The 17,785-nt window shown below is 36.2% G+C and overlaps 1 protein-coding gene across 8 annotated transcripts in view; it reads left to right on the top strand.

The window, feature by feature from the left end:
* CADPS2 (calcium dependent secretion activator 2) overlaps positions 1-17,785 on the top strand; it is a 539,410-nt gene that overhangs the window by 218,684 nt on the left and 302,941 nt on the right. For all 8 annotated transcript variants that reach the window (XM_042970898.1, XM_042970882.1, XM_042970892.1 and 5 more), the window contains 3 exons: positions 457-537; positions 6,757-6,993; positions 12,484-12,605. In XM_042970898.1, the coding sequence (XP_042826832.1) occupies positions 457-537; positions 6,757-6,993; positions 12,484-12,605 (440 nt within the window). The remainder of the gene's footprint in view (positions 1-456; positions 538-6,756; positions 6,994-12,483; positions 12,606-17,785) is intronic.

The following is a 17,785-nucleotide window of genomic DNA, read 5'->3' as shown; positions in this document are numbered from 1 at the left end:
ACTGTGGAAATTTGAAAGAACAAGACAAGAGACTCGTCTATCTGGAACTACTTAGGAACTGACCTTCAAGAAGATAGAAGGATGGACTGAATAAGCCTAACAACGATTTAACCAATTTAATATAACTTCAAGGAAACAGCTTACTGGACATGTTGGGCAAAGAATGCTTATGATTAGATTTTTGGTAAACTGAGCTGTGATTCTTAGCAATTGAATAACTTTTATAGCAACTGAATAACTTTTTTAGCAATCGGATAATTTTTTTGTGAACAAAACTAAAATGAAAGGTGCCCAAGAAATTTAATTGGACTGCTGACCTAATTAAACATTGTTCTGTGTTCTCAATAGGTAGCTGAGAGAATTTATTAAAAACAAAAATCGAGTCTTTAAATCTTCACTTTAAACTGTAGGTCACTGCCGTTAAGTAATCACATATGTGTAATTTCTGTCTTAAAGCTGGACAATGCAGATGAGCAAGCTGCTCAGATCAGAAGGGAACTTGATGGTCGTTTGCAGCTGGCAGAGAAGATGGCAAAGGTAAATGGTTAACTTTGACACACTGTGCCACACTTCTTTGTATGTAGATTTCTGTGAGCTGAAAAAGTTTTGTATAGATAAATGCAGCATAATTTTTTATCATTTTCTTCTCTGTGTGCATGCTTCTTAAGCCCAAATATCTGAATGCATATTGTCCGAATGGAGCATATTATCTATTTTACAGATCCTTCCTTATACATAGGACATATTTAAGTTCAGTAACTTTTGTAGATTAAAGCCATGCCTGATTTTCTCAAACTGACAGATTTAGAAGAATTTTAATATTGCACTAAACATAATATAATCAGGGAGTAAAATATTGTCCCTGTGAAATATGTGAAATCACATATTCTAAAGTATTCAGCATGGTAATTGGCACAAAGTGGAGTCAACTAATATTTGAATGGATGAAAGATACAGCTTGAAGTTTCTTGTAAAAAGTCTCTGATTGTGTAATGTTTTATTTTGTGCAATCGCTGTGTTTCTCTGTAATAGGAATAAATTTCTTAAAAAAAAATTTTTTTAATGTTTATTTATTTTTGAGAGAGACAGAGACAGAATGGGAGTGGGTTAGGGACAGAGAGAGAGGGAGACACAGAAACCGAAACAGGCTCCAGGCTCTGAGCTGTCAGCACAGAGCCTGACGCAGGGCTCGAACTCGTGAGCCACAAGATCATGACCTGAGCCGAAGTCGGCTGCTCAACTGCCTGAGCCACCCAGGCACCCCTGTAATGGAAATAAATTTCAAACAAAAACCTTGAATTTCTTCTTAAGACTTTAAAGATATGGAACTTCATTATCTGCCTCATTCTTTAGTATAATTGATGCATTAATTTATTAGTGGTAAGGGAAAATTTAGTCTTTACCAATAGACTTGAGACTATAGTGCTCTTGATCTGAGACTATGATTTTTTTCCCTTTTTTCTGCTAAGCAAAACTTTGAATATTTGGTGGTAGACTCTTCCTTTTCCTCCCTCTATCTTTCGGATGACTCCTCCCTATTGAGGGAATATTACTCATTTCTTTAAAATTTAAGTATAACGTGTACAGTATACAGATACTTGGTTGACAGCTCAGTGAATATGTGTGTATATATACACATATATATATATACACTGTGCGACCACCTCCCAAATTAAGATAGTGAACTTTTCCAGCACTAGAGAAGACACATCCTGTGCTGATTTTAACAATTTAAATGTGTTTGTTTTTGCAAAGACAAATATATTTGTGAATAATGTATAAGTTTTAAGAACACTAATACTGTGTTTATCTAAAAGTCTGTTAAACTAAAAAGTAGGGAAGTTGTTGAGAAATCGGAGATAAATAGAAAAGTAGAGAAAATTGAGAGAAATTTGGGTAGCAGAGAGGAGAGTAAGTTGTGAGAACCAAGTCGGAGATAGACGAGGAAGTATCTGCAGATGAATGAAAACATAGGATGGTGTGCGTTGGGAGCTAGAGAGTTCTATTCATCCAAAGGGCAGTGGTTATAGGGCAGCATGCCTTGTTACTATGGTCTGGATATCTGGAGAGGCACTGCATCATTCCAGAGATAAAAATGTCAGATTCATAGCATGGAAGTCAAGTTAGATTAAGGTGATTAGAAGCTTTAGAGAAGAAAATACTTTCCCCAAAACCCTCAGCTGAGTTGGAAACTGGCTGCAAAGACCTTTGCTTTTCTAGAAGACCCGAGGCTGGGAGAGAATCCAGAGAGATCTTCCAGACCCTGTGGGGAAGGACCCTGGAGCTGAGAGCTGCATTTGTAGATTGCCTAGGTGTATGTAGATTGTACCTGAGACTGCACACATTGTCATGAGTTGGATTTGCTTCTGTAAGGGCCTGGCCAAAGATGTGATGCTTTAGAATAAAGTTTAAATGAATTTCTGGAGAGTGAAACAGGAGAGCCTTGGTGTTTTCTCAAGGCCAGGCCTGGGGAGGAGGATGTGGGTTTATAACCTCTGGACTTGAGAAGGGTCAGTGATGCACCTACAGAGAGTTCTCTTTGATGACACCCTGCTGATGCCATCACAAACATTGATACATTTTAAAAAGTGTGGAGAAGGGCCAGGCACTTGGGTGGCTCAGTTGGTTAAGCAAGTGTCCAATTCTTGATTACAGCTCAGGTCAAGATCTCATGGTTTCTGAGGTCAGCCCCATGTCTGCTTGGGATTCTTTCTTACTCTCCCCACCCCCACCCACCCATCCCACACTCCCACTGTGCTCCCATCTCTCTCTCTCTCTTTAATAATAATCTCTCTCTCTCTCAAAATAAATAATAATAATAAATATATAAATAATAATAAACTCTTTCTCTCTCAAAATAAATAAACATTAAAAAATAAAGTGTGGAGAAGGATGTGAAGCCAGTGGGATTGGAAAGGGGAAAAATGCCACCAAAAATAAAATGCCTTTTGGTGAATATATTGACATAGCAGATAGAACATGTTTAATTGCTTTCTACTTTAATTACACCAATTATAAGGCATCTTCATAAAATATTCATGGCGCTAATTATAGTTACTGACCTTGTTGCATTGTATATCTATAATCTATGAACCCACAATGGCAGATGATACAATGAATCTGTTTTATAGACCAGGAGATTGAGATCTAGGGAAGATTATTGATCTCAAGATTACATAACAAATAATGTGCTGGAGGCTGGGCTCAAACCCTAGTCCTTTGATTCCAGAACCTAGTTTGCTCTCTTGGGTGCAACTGCCTGTTCAATCTGATGAATCCAGAAGTGTGGTCCATTAGCTAATCATTGGTAATCAGTAACCCCTCCTACCACACTTCACAATCTGATATAATAACAAGGAAGCCCCAGGGCAGACATCTGTTAGAAAGGATAGAAATACTGACCTTAATACTTTAGCCAAGGTCTAATTTGGAAGTAGTCGGAAAGGTGTGGACTGAGCCAGAAAAACCTGTAGGCAAATCCATGATTGCCATTTCCTAGATATAGAACATTAGGCAAGTTTATTTAACTTTTTGGAGCCTGAAATTTTCCATCCGTAAATTCAGTGTTTATTGAACACCTGCTAAAATAGCTATGCAATGTTGTAGGTGCTTAGGATACATCCAGACAAATGTGTGGTTGTCTTGGGATAAAACCAGACAAAAATATATCTGCTATGCCCTAACAGAGCTTGCATTTGAGAGAGCCCCACAATAAGCAATATATGTTCTATATAACTGAATTATGGAGGGTGATCATTTACTGTTTAGAAAATAAAGACAAGGTAGAGTCAGGAGTTTGGAAGGGAGGGAGGGTGCTTAAAATCTCCTGTTAAGTGGTCAGGTTAGGCCAGTTCTTGGCAGTGGTGTCTTTTCGGTTACACCAAAAAACTTGGAATCATCTCTGACTCCCTTCTTTTTCTCGTGCTTCATGGCAAATTTATTAGAAAACCCATTTGCATCTGTCTTCAAAGTATTTCTAGAATCTGACAGCTGTCTCCATCTTCGACCTACTACTCTGGTCCAGGCTTCATCTAGTGAAGGTTAGGAGCACTTAAAAAGTGACTAAATTTGAATACTGAGAATTTTTTTATGGAGCAAACATTTTCACATATATCATGTGTTAGGGCTGCTAAAGAGCGAGTAAATTAGGACTTTTAAACCATGGTTTATAAGAGCAACTCACAGTTAAACTAGAGAATAACCCATTTCTGATTCTTTTCTAATTTAACAGATCAAATTTAACATATAGAGTTGCCTGAAGTACCCTTGATTTTGTTTCCAAGAAAGAGGCAACATAAGCGGGCTAAATAAAGTTGATGAAATACTATTAATAAGCCTCTGAGCTTTAAAGCAGGATTGTCTATCTTTTCCCCCAGAGAGGAAAACAAAAATTGAGTATAGTCTATTTCTTGAAAAGTTGGAAAATGCTGATAAAACAGTCACTTTTGGTGATTCCTGCCAGTCTCCTCCTTAAAAAATGATAGTGAGTGAAGTGTTGTTTTTAACTAATGCTAAATAGGAGTAAGATCTTTTCTATGGTGATGGTAAGTTTTCCATCAAATAACACCTTAGAAATTTGACAAAAGAAAATTGGTGCATCCAGGCTTTCAAAGAAGGTATTTCTTTTTGCTTTGTTAAAACAAAAATTTTAAAAAGGCAAAAATCATGACTCCTACACATATACAATGAACACACAATAAAGGTTTCATTGACAGCATAATGAACAAGCCAACTAGTTATAGATGAAGTAACCTCAAGAACATACTAGAACTAGGTGGTTTTAGCCAAGGTTAAAATAAGATTCATGGATTAAATCTGAAAGTGGTTAATTTCCAACAAAGTTGTAAAGTATAACCATTGGATTCTCTTATTCACCAGACACACACTATTTGTATCTTTTTCAGACAAAATTCTGTAAGGTTAACATGTAATTTCACTTTTTAAATTTTTTTTTTTTAATGTTCGTTTTTGAGAGACAGAATGTGAGTGGGAGAGGGGCAGAGAGAGAGGGAAACAGAATCCAGAGCAGGCTCCAGGCTCTGAGCTGTCAGCACAGAGCCTGCTGTGGGGCTTGAACTCACAAATTGAGAGATCATGACCAGAGCCAAAGTTGGATGCTTAACTGACTGAGCCACCCAGGCGCCCCTGAGACTTTTCATCAATAAACAGTAAATTGAACTTAGTATATTTCCTCAGATGACCCTTGGATGTCCTTTATCCGTACAGGACATTGAAAGGACCTTCCCCCCTCACCCTTTTGCCTTATTTCTAAGTTTTGGAGACTTTTCATAACAACTTTAAAAGTCAGTGCACCAATCTATAAATCTGTTTTTATGGCTTATTTTGCTTGTAGTTTTGTTTTTCCTTTACGTACATTGAGAAACCATTCCAAAACTTTTCTTTTTCACCAAAGGAAACCAAGGTATTCTGTACCTGACTAGCTATGTGTTTTTCCTGGGATTGCAAACTGTTTTTGGGGTGTCACTTCAAACTATAAAGGAATGTTGAAAGGGTATTTAAGAATCTTACAAACGTTACTTCTGAATGTGGATATTTAATTACTGTGTGATAATAAATATTCAATTTTAATATTGATTATATGTAAATTATGTTAAAAGAAATACGTGAAGGTTGTACTGGGGTAAAAGAAAAACAGGTGGCCTGGGACTCTGGGACTGATTTGTGAAGTGGTGCCAGGTGTAGCTTTCCATCCCATGAACAAACGAGGGCACGTGAGTCACAGGTTAGGTGCTGGTTGATGGGAGCACTCTGGATGTGTTCCAGTTATCTCAGAGATGAGGGTTCCTTGGGTTAGGCTTTGAATGATGCCAAGGGAAACTGTAAGGAAGGCACTGCTTTTCTAGGGCATTAGGCAGCTGTTTGAAAGGTGGCTGCTTTAGGCTTTCATTCCCAGCCAGTTTTGTGCAGTAGGTGGATATGGTATGTCATACTTGATACCATTATAAACTCTCTACCTCTAAGGAAAGAGCTAATGCCAATTGTCAAGGGTTAAGGAAGAGCCAGTAGTGGGAGGAAGTCTCATTTTGCTGTTTGTAGTAATATGAATGGCTATAATCTTCTCTAAGGGCAATTTGGCAATGTCTGTCAGTATTTTTTTGGAAAACCGATACTTGGAATGTCCTTTTCATTGAGTGAAAGAAACCAAAATCTGATGGCAGAGATAGAAGGATCAAATTGACTCTTCTAAGTTGATATTATTCTTTTATATGTAGATGTGAAAATTCTAGAAATATCATATTGCTATTTCACATGATTTTTTAATTTGAATGCTTATTTTATAAAAAGGATATCTTCTCAATAATACACATCTGTGGTAAGGGAGAGATTTAAAATGTTTGTTTCCCAACAGGCAAGGCATCCTGTACTGAACATTTTTCTTACCCCAAGCATTTCAAAGTTACCAGTGGCTAATTAAGATCGATACACACACTAAAGTTTCTTTCATGTAGGTTTCCAGTTTTTACTTAAGCAAAACCTTATCAAAAATAAAGTTAATGTGAAAATGTAATTCATCTTGTACCATAATGATTCTGAGTAAGGGATATAAGTAGGGTACTCTTATACATAATCAAAATTGCCAAAGCCTCATAATTTTAAAGCCTGAAGACTCAAGTATTGGGTAGCTGCATTTATACTGAGTATCATAATTTCTGAGTCACATATATATATCATGTGATCTTTTATGATAAAATTGAAATATGTCTTTTGTAACGTTATTTTAAAATTATTTTCAAGGAAAGAAACTTCCCCAAATTCATAGCAAAAGAAATGGAGAATATGTATATAGAAGAGTTGCGATCTTCAGTGAATTTGCTAATGGCCAATTTGGAGAGTCTTCCAGTTTCAAAAGGTGGTCCGGAATTTAAACTACAAAAACTAAAACGTTCACAGAATTCTGCCTTTTTGGACATTGGAGATGAGAATGAGATTCAGCTGTCAAAATCTGACGTAGTGCTGTCATTCACCTTGGAGGTAAGTGTCTTTATCCCATACTCACCTCTGACAGCCTAAATGAGGCTGCAAAATAATTTCTGCTGACCTTTGTGGTAACTCTTTGAATTTAAAGCAGTGTAATATATTTTGAAGAAGTTACATTATTCTTCATTTGCTAGACAATCAGGTTGTGAATGCAAATTAATGCAAATTGCTCTTTAAACCTAACAGCAGTTTTAGGATTAAATAATAAAATGAGTTTTGAGGGAAGTCATCTTGTGCCAACTAGGCTGGTGTACGTTTATTGATAAAGTTAAACACCAAAGCACTCTTTAAACACATGATTTAAATCTCTAATTTGGGAATTGCTTTCAGGTTTTGGTTTAGCTTTGTTTTTAATCTACCTCACTTGTGTTTTTCTAGCCTCAACTCACACCATCTAGCTTTGAAACACATTATTGGGTGAATATAGATGATAAGTAGTTCTTCCTTTCCAGGATGTCCATTTTTGTTATAGATAATATTTTAAGGACCAGGAACAGATGTGACACATTTAAAATTGTCCTCCTGGAGGCGCATCTGAGTGGCTCAGTTTCAGTGTCTGACTCTTGATTTTGGCTCAGGTCATGATCTCATTTGAGCCCTGTGATGGGCTCTGTGCTGATAGTGCCAAACCTGCTTGGGATTCTCTCCTTCGCTCTCTGCCCCTTCCCTGCTCATGCGTGTTCTCTCTCCCCCCTCCCCCCTTCTCAAAAATAAATAAATTTTAAAAAGATAAATAATATTGTGTTTCCTGAGACTTCAGAGTTTTATCATTTTTATATAATTCACTGGAAACCAGATATTGATACGGACTCTTATTGCCACAACCACTTGAGGTTTTTCATGATTACATTTTTTCATTGCTAATCTGTGTATTTGAGCTAATCCATGTAAGATTTTTGTGTTTATACATAAAACAGACACACAATTTCAAGGTTAAATTTATAGCTCTCTCAAAAATTAAAACTTCTAACTCCTTCCTTGCATTGTTAAATTGTCACTTTGCTGGTACCCAGTACTGCTATTTGAGTTTGTGGATTGACAGAGAAAAGTACATGGAGTCTTAGGAGGTACCGTTTTAAATTTCCCTGTTGATACTTCTTACTCTTGGCTTGCTTAGGTTGTGGCAGAAAAATGTGTGCTTTTTGTTCTTTCCTCCGCCTGTTGAACTCTAAGGTAAATTCAGGCTTCGGGATAAGCCAACTGCCTCTCTCTTTCTTGACTTCCAGGCTAATGATTTCTGTGTAGGTTAACAGATTAAATGTACTATCAGAGTAGAGATAGGTTTTCTTCTGACTCAAGCCTCAGTTCTAGGGTTCCCTAATGATTGTGCCATTATTGCCTTTCTTCTCAGTCTCTTGTCATTACTGGGTTTCTTCTCAATCTCTCCAATATCTTAAAGAGATATTTAAAGGGAAAATACACAGTATCTTACATGTCGAATTTTCTTAGCATACCTGTCTCAGTTTTCCTACTGACCAAGATATAAAGTGCCCAGTTTTTTTTAAGGCTTTGTATGAAACAAAATGAGTTTATTATAATTTGTAAAGCAGCTTATTTTTGTCATGTATAAATCTGCCATTATATAAACACGCAGAACTGGAAACAGTTCAGAACATCATCTCTTTTTTCTATTCCTTAAAAAACTGTAAACAATAGTAAATAATTGGCTCTTATGGACTTTTTTCCCTACTTAAAAACAAAATTATGTTCGTGAGTTAGTGTCTGTGTGAAGCCATGCGTTGTTCTATGCTTCATCGCCAGTGTCTTAAACAGGGCTGAGCATTTAGCAATAAAATGGCATTGGGGGAGAATAGGAGTTAAAACTTCATTTTGTGTGGTCTGAGAAGCTTGTATATTTATAAAATCATTTTGATGTTCTTTATTGCTATGTGTATAAAGGCAGATATTTTCCTTCCTTAGCATAATACAGATCTTTTCCATGATGCCCCCAGTATTATAAATAGGAGATGTGTGTTCAACAACAAAATGAAATCACATTCAGTGCAAACTACATACACAGTATGTATCTGTAGACCCCGTAGAGAATAGACAGGTCCCCCTCCGTCCCCAGGGCCTCTGACCTCAGCCTAGCTAAACTCCATAATTATCCCTGGCCCATTATCCAAGCCTTGCTTCTCAGCCTAAGAAAATTCTGAAAGGCAAGTAGTTAATCCACTTTAAGGGTCTCACATTTCATCAGTCAAGCTTAGAATTGGTCTAGTGAGAAAGGTTTTTTCTAGGAACTGAAATCTGGGTCTAAGGGGTAAGTGCAGATTTGAAAAACTCCTATTTTATCACCCTCTTTAAAATTGCTGCTGACTGCTCTCTTCTCTCACCCCACCCTATTCTGTTTTCAAGCTGAATTTTTGCCACAGCTCTTAACCACCTACTATATAATTCAGTTATTATGTTTATTATTCATTATCTGATTTATTCTACAATGTAAGCTATGGGAAGTTGAGGTCTTTTGTTTACTGAGGTATCACACGAGCCTAAAACACTGCCTGCTACACAACTAGCTTGATAAATACTGATTGAGTTGGGGCCTTTGGTGGTTCAAAAAGCAGCAGTTGGCCACACATGATTACTTTCAGGTCTCTCCATTCATGAAGCCTTCAGTTCAGAGAGAATAGTAAAGCAAGAGACCAGCTAAGCCACAAAACTGTAAGCCATACAATGGGATTTTAAAATTAAATATTCAAGTCAGGGGAGGACAACAGATGTTCATCTATGAAGTTGAGTCTGCATGTCGTAAGAGAAGAGGAATGGGTTTCGCTGGCATGAGAACAGTTGGTTTTCACTGGTTTTAAGCTTGCAGACCCTGTGACTCCTTTCTCTGGTATATGTGGTCCCCATATACTGCTCAGCTTTGTTTTCTCAAACCTGCCCACACCCTGATGCCACAGAACTCTGGACAATTCAGAAGCATGTTACCAAGTTTTATATTTTGTACGTGCCTCCCTTCTTTTTGCTTCTAGAATAACTCTGTATATTTTATCTTTATCATATCAGTCACAGAGAGATTGGGGAAGAAAAGATGAAATTTAGACTAGTTTTATTTTCTGTAGTTGCATTGTCAAGTCTTGCAGGGAATTGGTAGAAACCGTTACCTAAAATTAGGTTAGTTGATGGTTCATGGGATTCTGGGCTGTCTTTATCGTTAATGATTGAGACTAGCTGTATTTTTTTTCTCCTTTTGGAAACCAGATCTGCAGAATTGTGTTGTTTTGTGTATATGTATGGATTCCAAACGGAAGTTCCTTCTTTTGAAAGTGGCAATTCTGCAGAATAAAACCTTCCTGGCACAGATGGGAGTATTGTTTTGCAGAGCAGAAAACAGTTTCCTGAGTTGTATGCTTCAGGAGGTCCTGTTTACGGTAGCTTGTAGTAGAGGTGACAGAAATAGTGTTAAGCATATGCTTCCTTTCTTCTTTTTTGAACTTTGACTATTAAACACACTGTAGAAAGAGATGCAGTGCAAATAAACCTATTCCCAAATAGGAACTAAAACATTTCTAGATTTATCATGTGTACATGATTCTGTTGCTTCCCGTATTTTAAGTGACCTTCCAAAAATTTTACTTAGAAGTCATTGGGGTCAGGGCACCTGGGTGGCTCAGTCGTTTAAGTGTTTTAGCTCAGATCATGATCTCACAGTTAGTATGAGCCCCTCCATCAGGCTCTATTCTGACAGTGAGGAGCCTGCTTGGAATTCTCTCTTTCCCTCTGACTCTGCTCTCTCCTGCTCGAGCTCCCTCTCAAATAAACTTAAAAAAAGAAAAAAAAAAAGTTTACAAATGACCAAAAAAAGAAGTCATTAGGGTCATGGTAGTAAGTCCATGTGGAGTTGGCTTTTGATCGATAGGGTTACAGATCTCATTTGTTTTAGTTTCTGCTTAGTTTTAACGAGTTTCAAAATGATTAACAATGAAGCTGACTTATTAAGAATATATACCTTCTTTTGCTTACTTTCCATCAATAAGATGAAGTGCTTTACTTCAACTTCCTTGAATGTATTAGGGAAGCTGTGAAAGATAATTCTGTTATCTTTTAGTTCTTAGTCTGTTTTCAGTTAAGTCCTTATTTTTATTCGTGACTTGGTATGCATTTCATTGCAATAAAATAACAGAAGTCTTGATTGAGGAGGAAAATGGTTCAGAGTTTGACCTTTTTTAGTGATTAGTTTCCTATTTTTTCATGAAAAACAAATTTGGCATTTGTTTTATGAACATAATCCTTCTGTTGTGCTGGAGAGTGAAAGGAAAAATAGTTTTTTTAAGATGGCTTCTTTGGGACCTTTTGCCTCCAGATTCATATCACAATTCATGAAAGGGGTAATGACTTTAATAATACATTAAGTGATCAATATATGATTTTTTAGTGGATATTCTGGTAGCTACTTGGCATGAATGCTGTTTATCTTGTTTGTACAAATACAACACGAGATCAGTAAAGACATGAATGTATATTATGAAAATGCCATTGAATATATTTTATGCAATTTGAGAACTGAGGAAACTTTTGGGTTGCAAGTTTTGGTTGAAAAAGCTATAGCATGTAATATTCAATAATCATATTTTATGTGTATACCCAGTGAAAATGTTAGGTTACAGTGTTTTAAAATCAGTAGCCTTTTATATGAGTATAAAAGGCTCACTTGAAAAAAAAATTGTTTCCCTTTTTTCCAGGACTTATAGATGCATAAAATAATATCACCTTCTACCCTTTTCCAGTAAACTGCCTTAAATTAGCACATACTTTTAGTGGATGAAGAAGTCCTTTTTTTTCCTTGTGAAGTTAGTAGAAAGATGTTCATTGGCAAGTTAAATTTTCCATATTTCATAATACACACACCTGCTATAATGCATATTCTTCTATAAATAGTAGTAGTCATCTAAAATAAGTGAATATAGAAAATTCTGATGTCATATATTCATAACAGTGAATTGGTATTATGATGATGTGTACCACTCATAAATCGTATTCCACTTTATGTGGAACTCAACCTGTACATGTTTTAGCACATTCACTGAGATTTCATTGGTCATTCTGCTTTACCTGATGCAGACTTGCGATCGTTTTTTAAGGATCTGAGTGTATACCTCACTTATTAATTCAGTAGGGCTTATATTTAGAGATTTTAACCGTACTGTAATAGCTGGCAGGAGAGATTTCTTCAATATCCAATATTTCTTCAATTTCTTCAAAATTTATTCAATTTCTTCAATATTCTTCAACTCCAATATTGAAGAAATCTTGAACATTCTTCAGAATATTGAACATTCAGAAATATTGAACATTCTTCAGAATGTTATTTACTTTACCTTTCATGAATACAGGTGGATTTTAAGGAAGAAAAAATACCATTGGTGTTACCAGATAATTTATTCAATTGGTCATTCTAATTGTAGTCAATGCTGCTATCTCTGTATATTGCTAAAGGCTGCCAACTTGATGTATCATTTAAATTTTTTTTATCTTTAGATTGTCATCATGGAAGTTCAAGGTTTGAAGTCTGTTGCTCCCAATCGAATTGTTTATTGTACAATGGAAGTGGAAGGAGGAGAAAAACTGCAGACAGACCAGGCTGAAGCCTCAAGGCCACAGTAAGGCACTTAAAAAAAAAAAAATTCTCCCCTTCCAAAGAAACCCCGTTTGTTTATTTGCAGCATTGTGTTATTTGGCCAGGCTTGTCTGAACTGTGCTAGAATTATTGTATGCCTTTCTAGATAAGGATGCCGTAAATAGAACTGTAGCAGAATCCCTGTGTAGTACGAACAGAAAATCTAACATGCAAATGAGAAGCTAATTATTAGGCAATTAAATGTTGGTAAGTTATTTAAAAGGAAAACATGCATTATATGTTATTTAGAAGGTAGTGCTTGATCCTATTTCAGTTTCTAGAATTGTAACTTAATAGCTTTTCCATTTCCATATATTATAACACTTATGTTGAGGTAGCTACAATTTGGCACAATGTCTTAGAATACTTAGGGAATAGGCTTGAGGTAGAGAAGCAGTTAATGACAACCATACAGTAATCAGAGAAGCTAAAGCTGTTTTCTGCTGGCAGTTTTATGTTTCAGATTGTGGAAATGAGTTTAATTAAGTTTGGAAGATGTTCTTTTTAACTGAAACTTGGGAAGCATCACAGTCTCTGGTAGAAATAACCAGGCTAGTCTGAGGAATTTGAGTGAAAATTGCCTGGCTTTCATTTGTACACTGCCTATAGAAAAGAATTTTTTTTTCCTTCCTCAGGATTTAGGATTTTTGTCTTATCACAGCATGATGATGGGACTAATCATACAGGAGACATCGGTTCAGATCCTGGCTAGGCACTGGTTACATAGTGGTAAATGAAACCTTTCGTTCTCTGTAGGGCAGGCACGGTTTAAGGTAGAGACACAAGTTGACGTGTAACAGGACAGATGTGCACAGAGTATTATGAGATGGAGGAAGAAGCAAGTTGCAGCTTCTCACCCTGCCTTACAAAAAGCCATACAGGTCTGCCCCTAGCCCGCCCCTCATTACCTCTGGGACCTCACCTTGACCCTCGGTTTCCCTGGTCAGTTACTGGACTTCATGCAGTTCCTTCAGCATCTCAGCCTGTTACCATTGCACTTGCTTTTTCCCTGTGCCTGCCTGCTTTCTTACTTTGTACGGCTGGATCCTTGATACTAAGAATCTTAACACAAACTTCACTTGCTGGGAAGATCTTTTAGATAACCCAATATGGAGCAGATATCTTCTGGCTCATTTTAATTTTTAGACCAATGTGTTTCTCATCTGTTCATTTGGTATTGTTTTCCCTTGAGAAAGGGGAAGATATCTTGTCCTATTTGATCTTCTAGTACCTGGTAGATTGTCAGAACTTACTAGTTCAGTTGCTTGCACTTATTTTTATGACTTAGTCACAGCAAATATTTAAGGTCGTAGTATTTACTCTTGCAGGCAAGTAGAGTTGAGTTACGTTGAGTTGTGACAATGAGGTAAAAATAATGAGGGTAAACAACTCTTTTAAGAGATTTTCTAAACCTAAAAGAAGGCTGTGGAGCTAGAAGGAAGTCGATTGGGGCCAGTTTTGGCCAGGCATATGGAGTCAAGGGAGAAGTTTGTTTTCTGTTTTCAAGGACAGCTATATTAGTATATGTTAGTATATTCACAGAATTATGCAACCATCAGCAATTTTAGAACATACTCATCACATGAAAAAGAAACCCTTTACCCTTTTCCTAACAAACTTAGATTACCCCGTCCTGAGCAACTAAGTGACTTTCTTTCTCTCTAGATTTGCCAATTCCAGGCATTTTATATAAATAGGATCATATAATAGGTGCTCTTTTGTGACTGGCTTCTTTCCCTTAACATCATGTTTTCAAGGTTCTTTCATCTTGCAGCGTGTGTCAGAACTTCATTCCTTTTTATGGCTAAATAATAGTCTAAAGTAAACACATTTTGTTTCATCTAGATTTTTGACGCTAGGGTTGTTTCCACCTTTTGGCAACTATGAATAATGCTATAACTAAAGTTGTACCAATATCTGTTTGAGTTCCTGTTTTCAAATGTTTTAGGTGTATTCATAGGAGTGGAATTGCTGGATTACAGAGTAATTGTGTGTTTAGATTTTTGAGGGTCTACTAAACTGCTTCCCACAGTGATTGCACCATTTTATTTTCCCACCAGCAATGTATATATGTTTCAGTTGCTTCACATTCTCACCAGTATTTATTATTTGTCACATACACACACAGTCCTTCTAGTGGGGGTAAAGTGGTATCTCATGTTGCTTTCATTTACCCTTCCCTCCTAATGAGTTGTGAGCATATTTTCATTTGTTGATTAGCTGTTTGTAGATTTTCTTTAGAGGAAAGTCTATTCAAGTCTTTTTCTCCTTTTTTAACTGGGCTGTTTATCTTTTCAGTTGTAAGAGCTACCGGTATATTCTAAATGTTAAATCCTTATATATATGATTGCAAATGTTTTATCCCATTATGTGGATTTATATTTTTATTTCCTTGATATTGTCTTTTGTTATCATTCAGTTTATTTTGTTGTCGATGCTTGTTTGTGCTTTTGGCGTCATACCCAAGAATCTGGTGTCCAAAGTCAGAGACTTATCCCCATGTTTTCTCCTGAGACTTTCATAGTTTTTCCTTTGACATTTAGGTCATTGATGTATTTTCAGTTGAGTTTTGTTCACAATATGATATAAGGGTTCAACTTGTTTCATTTGACAATTCAGTTGTCCAATTCTTCAGCTGAAGAAACTATTCTTAAGTGTTCTTGGTACCTTTTTGAAAACCACTTTACCGTAGATGGATACATGGGTTTATTTCTGGAATCTCAGTTGTATTTCGTTGATGTACTTAATGCTAGTACCATATTATTTTGATTACCATTGCCTTGTATGAAGTGGGTTTTTGTTTGGTTTTGCCTTGTATGATGTTTTAACCATCCAGTAATGTTTTTTTTTTTTTTTGAGATTATTTTGTCTATTCTGTATTTCCATATGACCTTTAGGATGAATTTGTCATTTTCTGCAAAGATTTTGCAGGTATCTGTAGCTGAGATTCTGACAGAGATTGTGTAGAATCTGGTCCATTTGGAGAGTGTTGCAATCTTAACAGTGTTGAGTCTTCCTGTTCATGAACATGGAATGTCTTTCTAGTTATTTAGATCTTTTGCTTCTTTTAACAATAGTTTATAGTTTCCAAAGTTTAAGTTTTACACTTCTTTGGTTTAATTTATTATTTTTGACCCTATTATAAAGGAAATTGTTTTTGGATTATTTAAGTATATAAAGACAATTGATTTTTTTTTTAGATGTTGATATTCTATGCTGCACCCTTACTGTACTTTATTCTAATGGGTTTTTTTGGGTTTATTAGATTTTTCTTTATATAAAATCATGTCATTTGCAAATAGTGATAATTGTATTTCTACCTGATCTGGATGCTATTTATTTACCTAATTACCCTCTCTCCTTCAGTGCAATGTTGGATAGAATTGGCAGGAGTATAACTCCTTTCATTCTTCCTGATTTTAGTAGGAAAGCCTCTATCTTTCACCAAGTACAATGCTAGCTCTGGGGTTTTTGTAGATGCCTATAAACCAATTTGTGGAAGTTCCTTTCTATTTATAGCTTGTTAAGTGTTTTCATCGTTAAAAGGTGTTGAGTTTTGTCAAACAATTTCTCTGCATCTGTTGAGATGATCATAAGGGATTTTTGCTTTTTATCCTGTTGTTATGGTGTATTATATTCTTTAATTTTCAGGTGTCAAACCAGCCTTACATTCCTGGCATAACTTGCACTTGCTCATGATGTATAATTCTTTTTATTTGTTACTGGATTCACTTCTCCAGTATTTTGTCAAGGATTTTTGCATCTGTGTAAGAGAGAGTGGTGTACTAATATCCTTTTTTGTGAATTCTTTATCTGATTTTATATTGGCCTCATAGAATGAGTTTGGAGGTGGTCTCTGGTTTCATTTCTTTGTTTTCATTTTTGTTGAATTTTTTTTTTGGAAAGGTATGAAGAATTGATATTCTTCTTTAAGTGTTTGGTAGGATTTACAAGTGAAGCTGTCTGGGGCTGGGCTGTTCTTTATGGATAATTCTCTACTAATTCAGTCTTTTTATTTGTTATAGATCCATTCAGATCCTCTGTTCCTTGTCACTTTTGGTATTTGGGATCTTTCCAGTAATTTGGCCATTTCATTCAAGTTATCTAATTTACTGGCATACAGTTAATTTATATTTTTCATTTATAATGTTTTTTATTTCCATAAAGTATTCCCTCTTTCATTTCTGATTCTAGTAAGTGGAATCTCCTATCTTTTTCTTATTCCATCTAGCTAAAAATTTATCTTTTCTGATGTTTAAAAACCCACCTTTTGCTTTACTGATACTTTTTTTTTGCATTAATTTCTATTATAACCTTCATTATTCCCTTCTCCTTTTTCTTTTAGGTTTAGTTGGCTCTTTTTATAGTGTCTTAAAGTGGAAAGTTAGGTTTTTGAGGTCTTCTTTCTTGATTTAGGCATTTAGAGCTATAAATTTCCTTCTGTGCACTGCTTTATCAGCATGCCGTAAATGTCCATATGTTTTCTTCATTTTCATTCATCAAGGAGCCTTGAGCCAGGGACATGTGTTATTTGTATGATAAATTGTGGAAGTAGTTTCTTAGCTGCAAGAAGATACAAGCCTCAGATGCTGTCATGCCCCCCCACCCACCAGTGACTGAGGGAATTGAAGTCACTCTCAACCCACTGGAAACACAACAGTATGTCACCACTCACTGGTTGGAAGCTCTTTCATATCAGCTATTTTAGTTTATTTAATCTGTGTGTCTTAGTTCAGGCTACTGTAGCAGAAATGCTGTATACTGGGTGGCTTAAACACCAGACATTATTTGTCACAGTTTTGGATGCTGGAAGTGTAAGATCAAGGTGCTGGCATGGTCATGGTTCTTAGTGAGGGCCCTCTTTCTGGGTAATGGAAGGCCACTTTCTTGCCAGATCATCACAGAGTAGACAGTGAGCTCTTTGATCTCTTTATCCTCTTACAGGGGCACCATTTCCGTCATGGAGGTCCCTCATGACCTCCTCCAAATCCAGTTATCTCCCAAGGGCCCCACCTTAAGACACTGTCACATTAGGGATTAGAGCTTCAACATATGAACTTTGGGTGTGCACATTCAATCCTTCACATCTTACCTACGGCCTCTCAAAATTCATATCTTCACCTGCAAAATACATAAATTCCATCCTGACAGCCCCAAAGGATT

Source organism: Panthera tigris, chromosome A2 (genome assembly GCF_018350195.1).
Source record: "Panthera tigris isolate Pti1 chromosome A2, P.tigris_Pti1_mat1.1, whole genome shotgun sequence".
In the NCBI taxonomy this organism is placed as follows: domain Eukaryota; kingdom Metazoa; phylum Chordata; class Mammalia; order Carnivora; family Felidae; genus Panthera; species Panthera tigris.
Note: the sequence above shows the minus strand (reverse complement) of the source record. Positions and strands in the feature narration are given on the sequence as shown.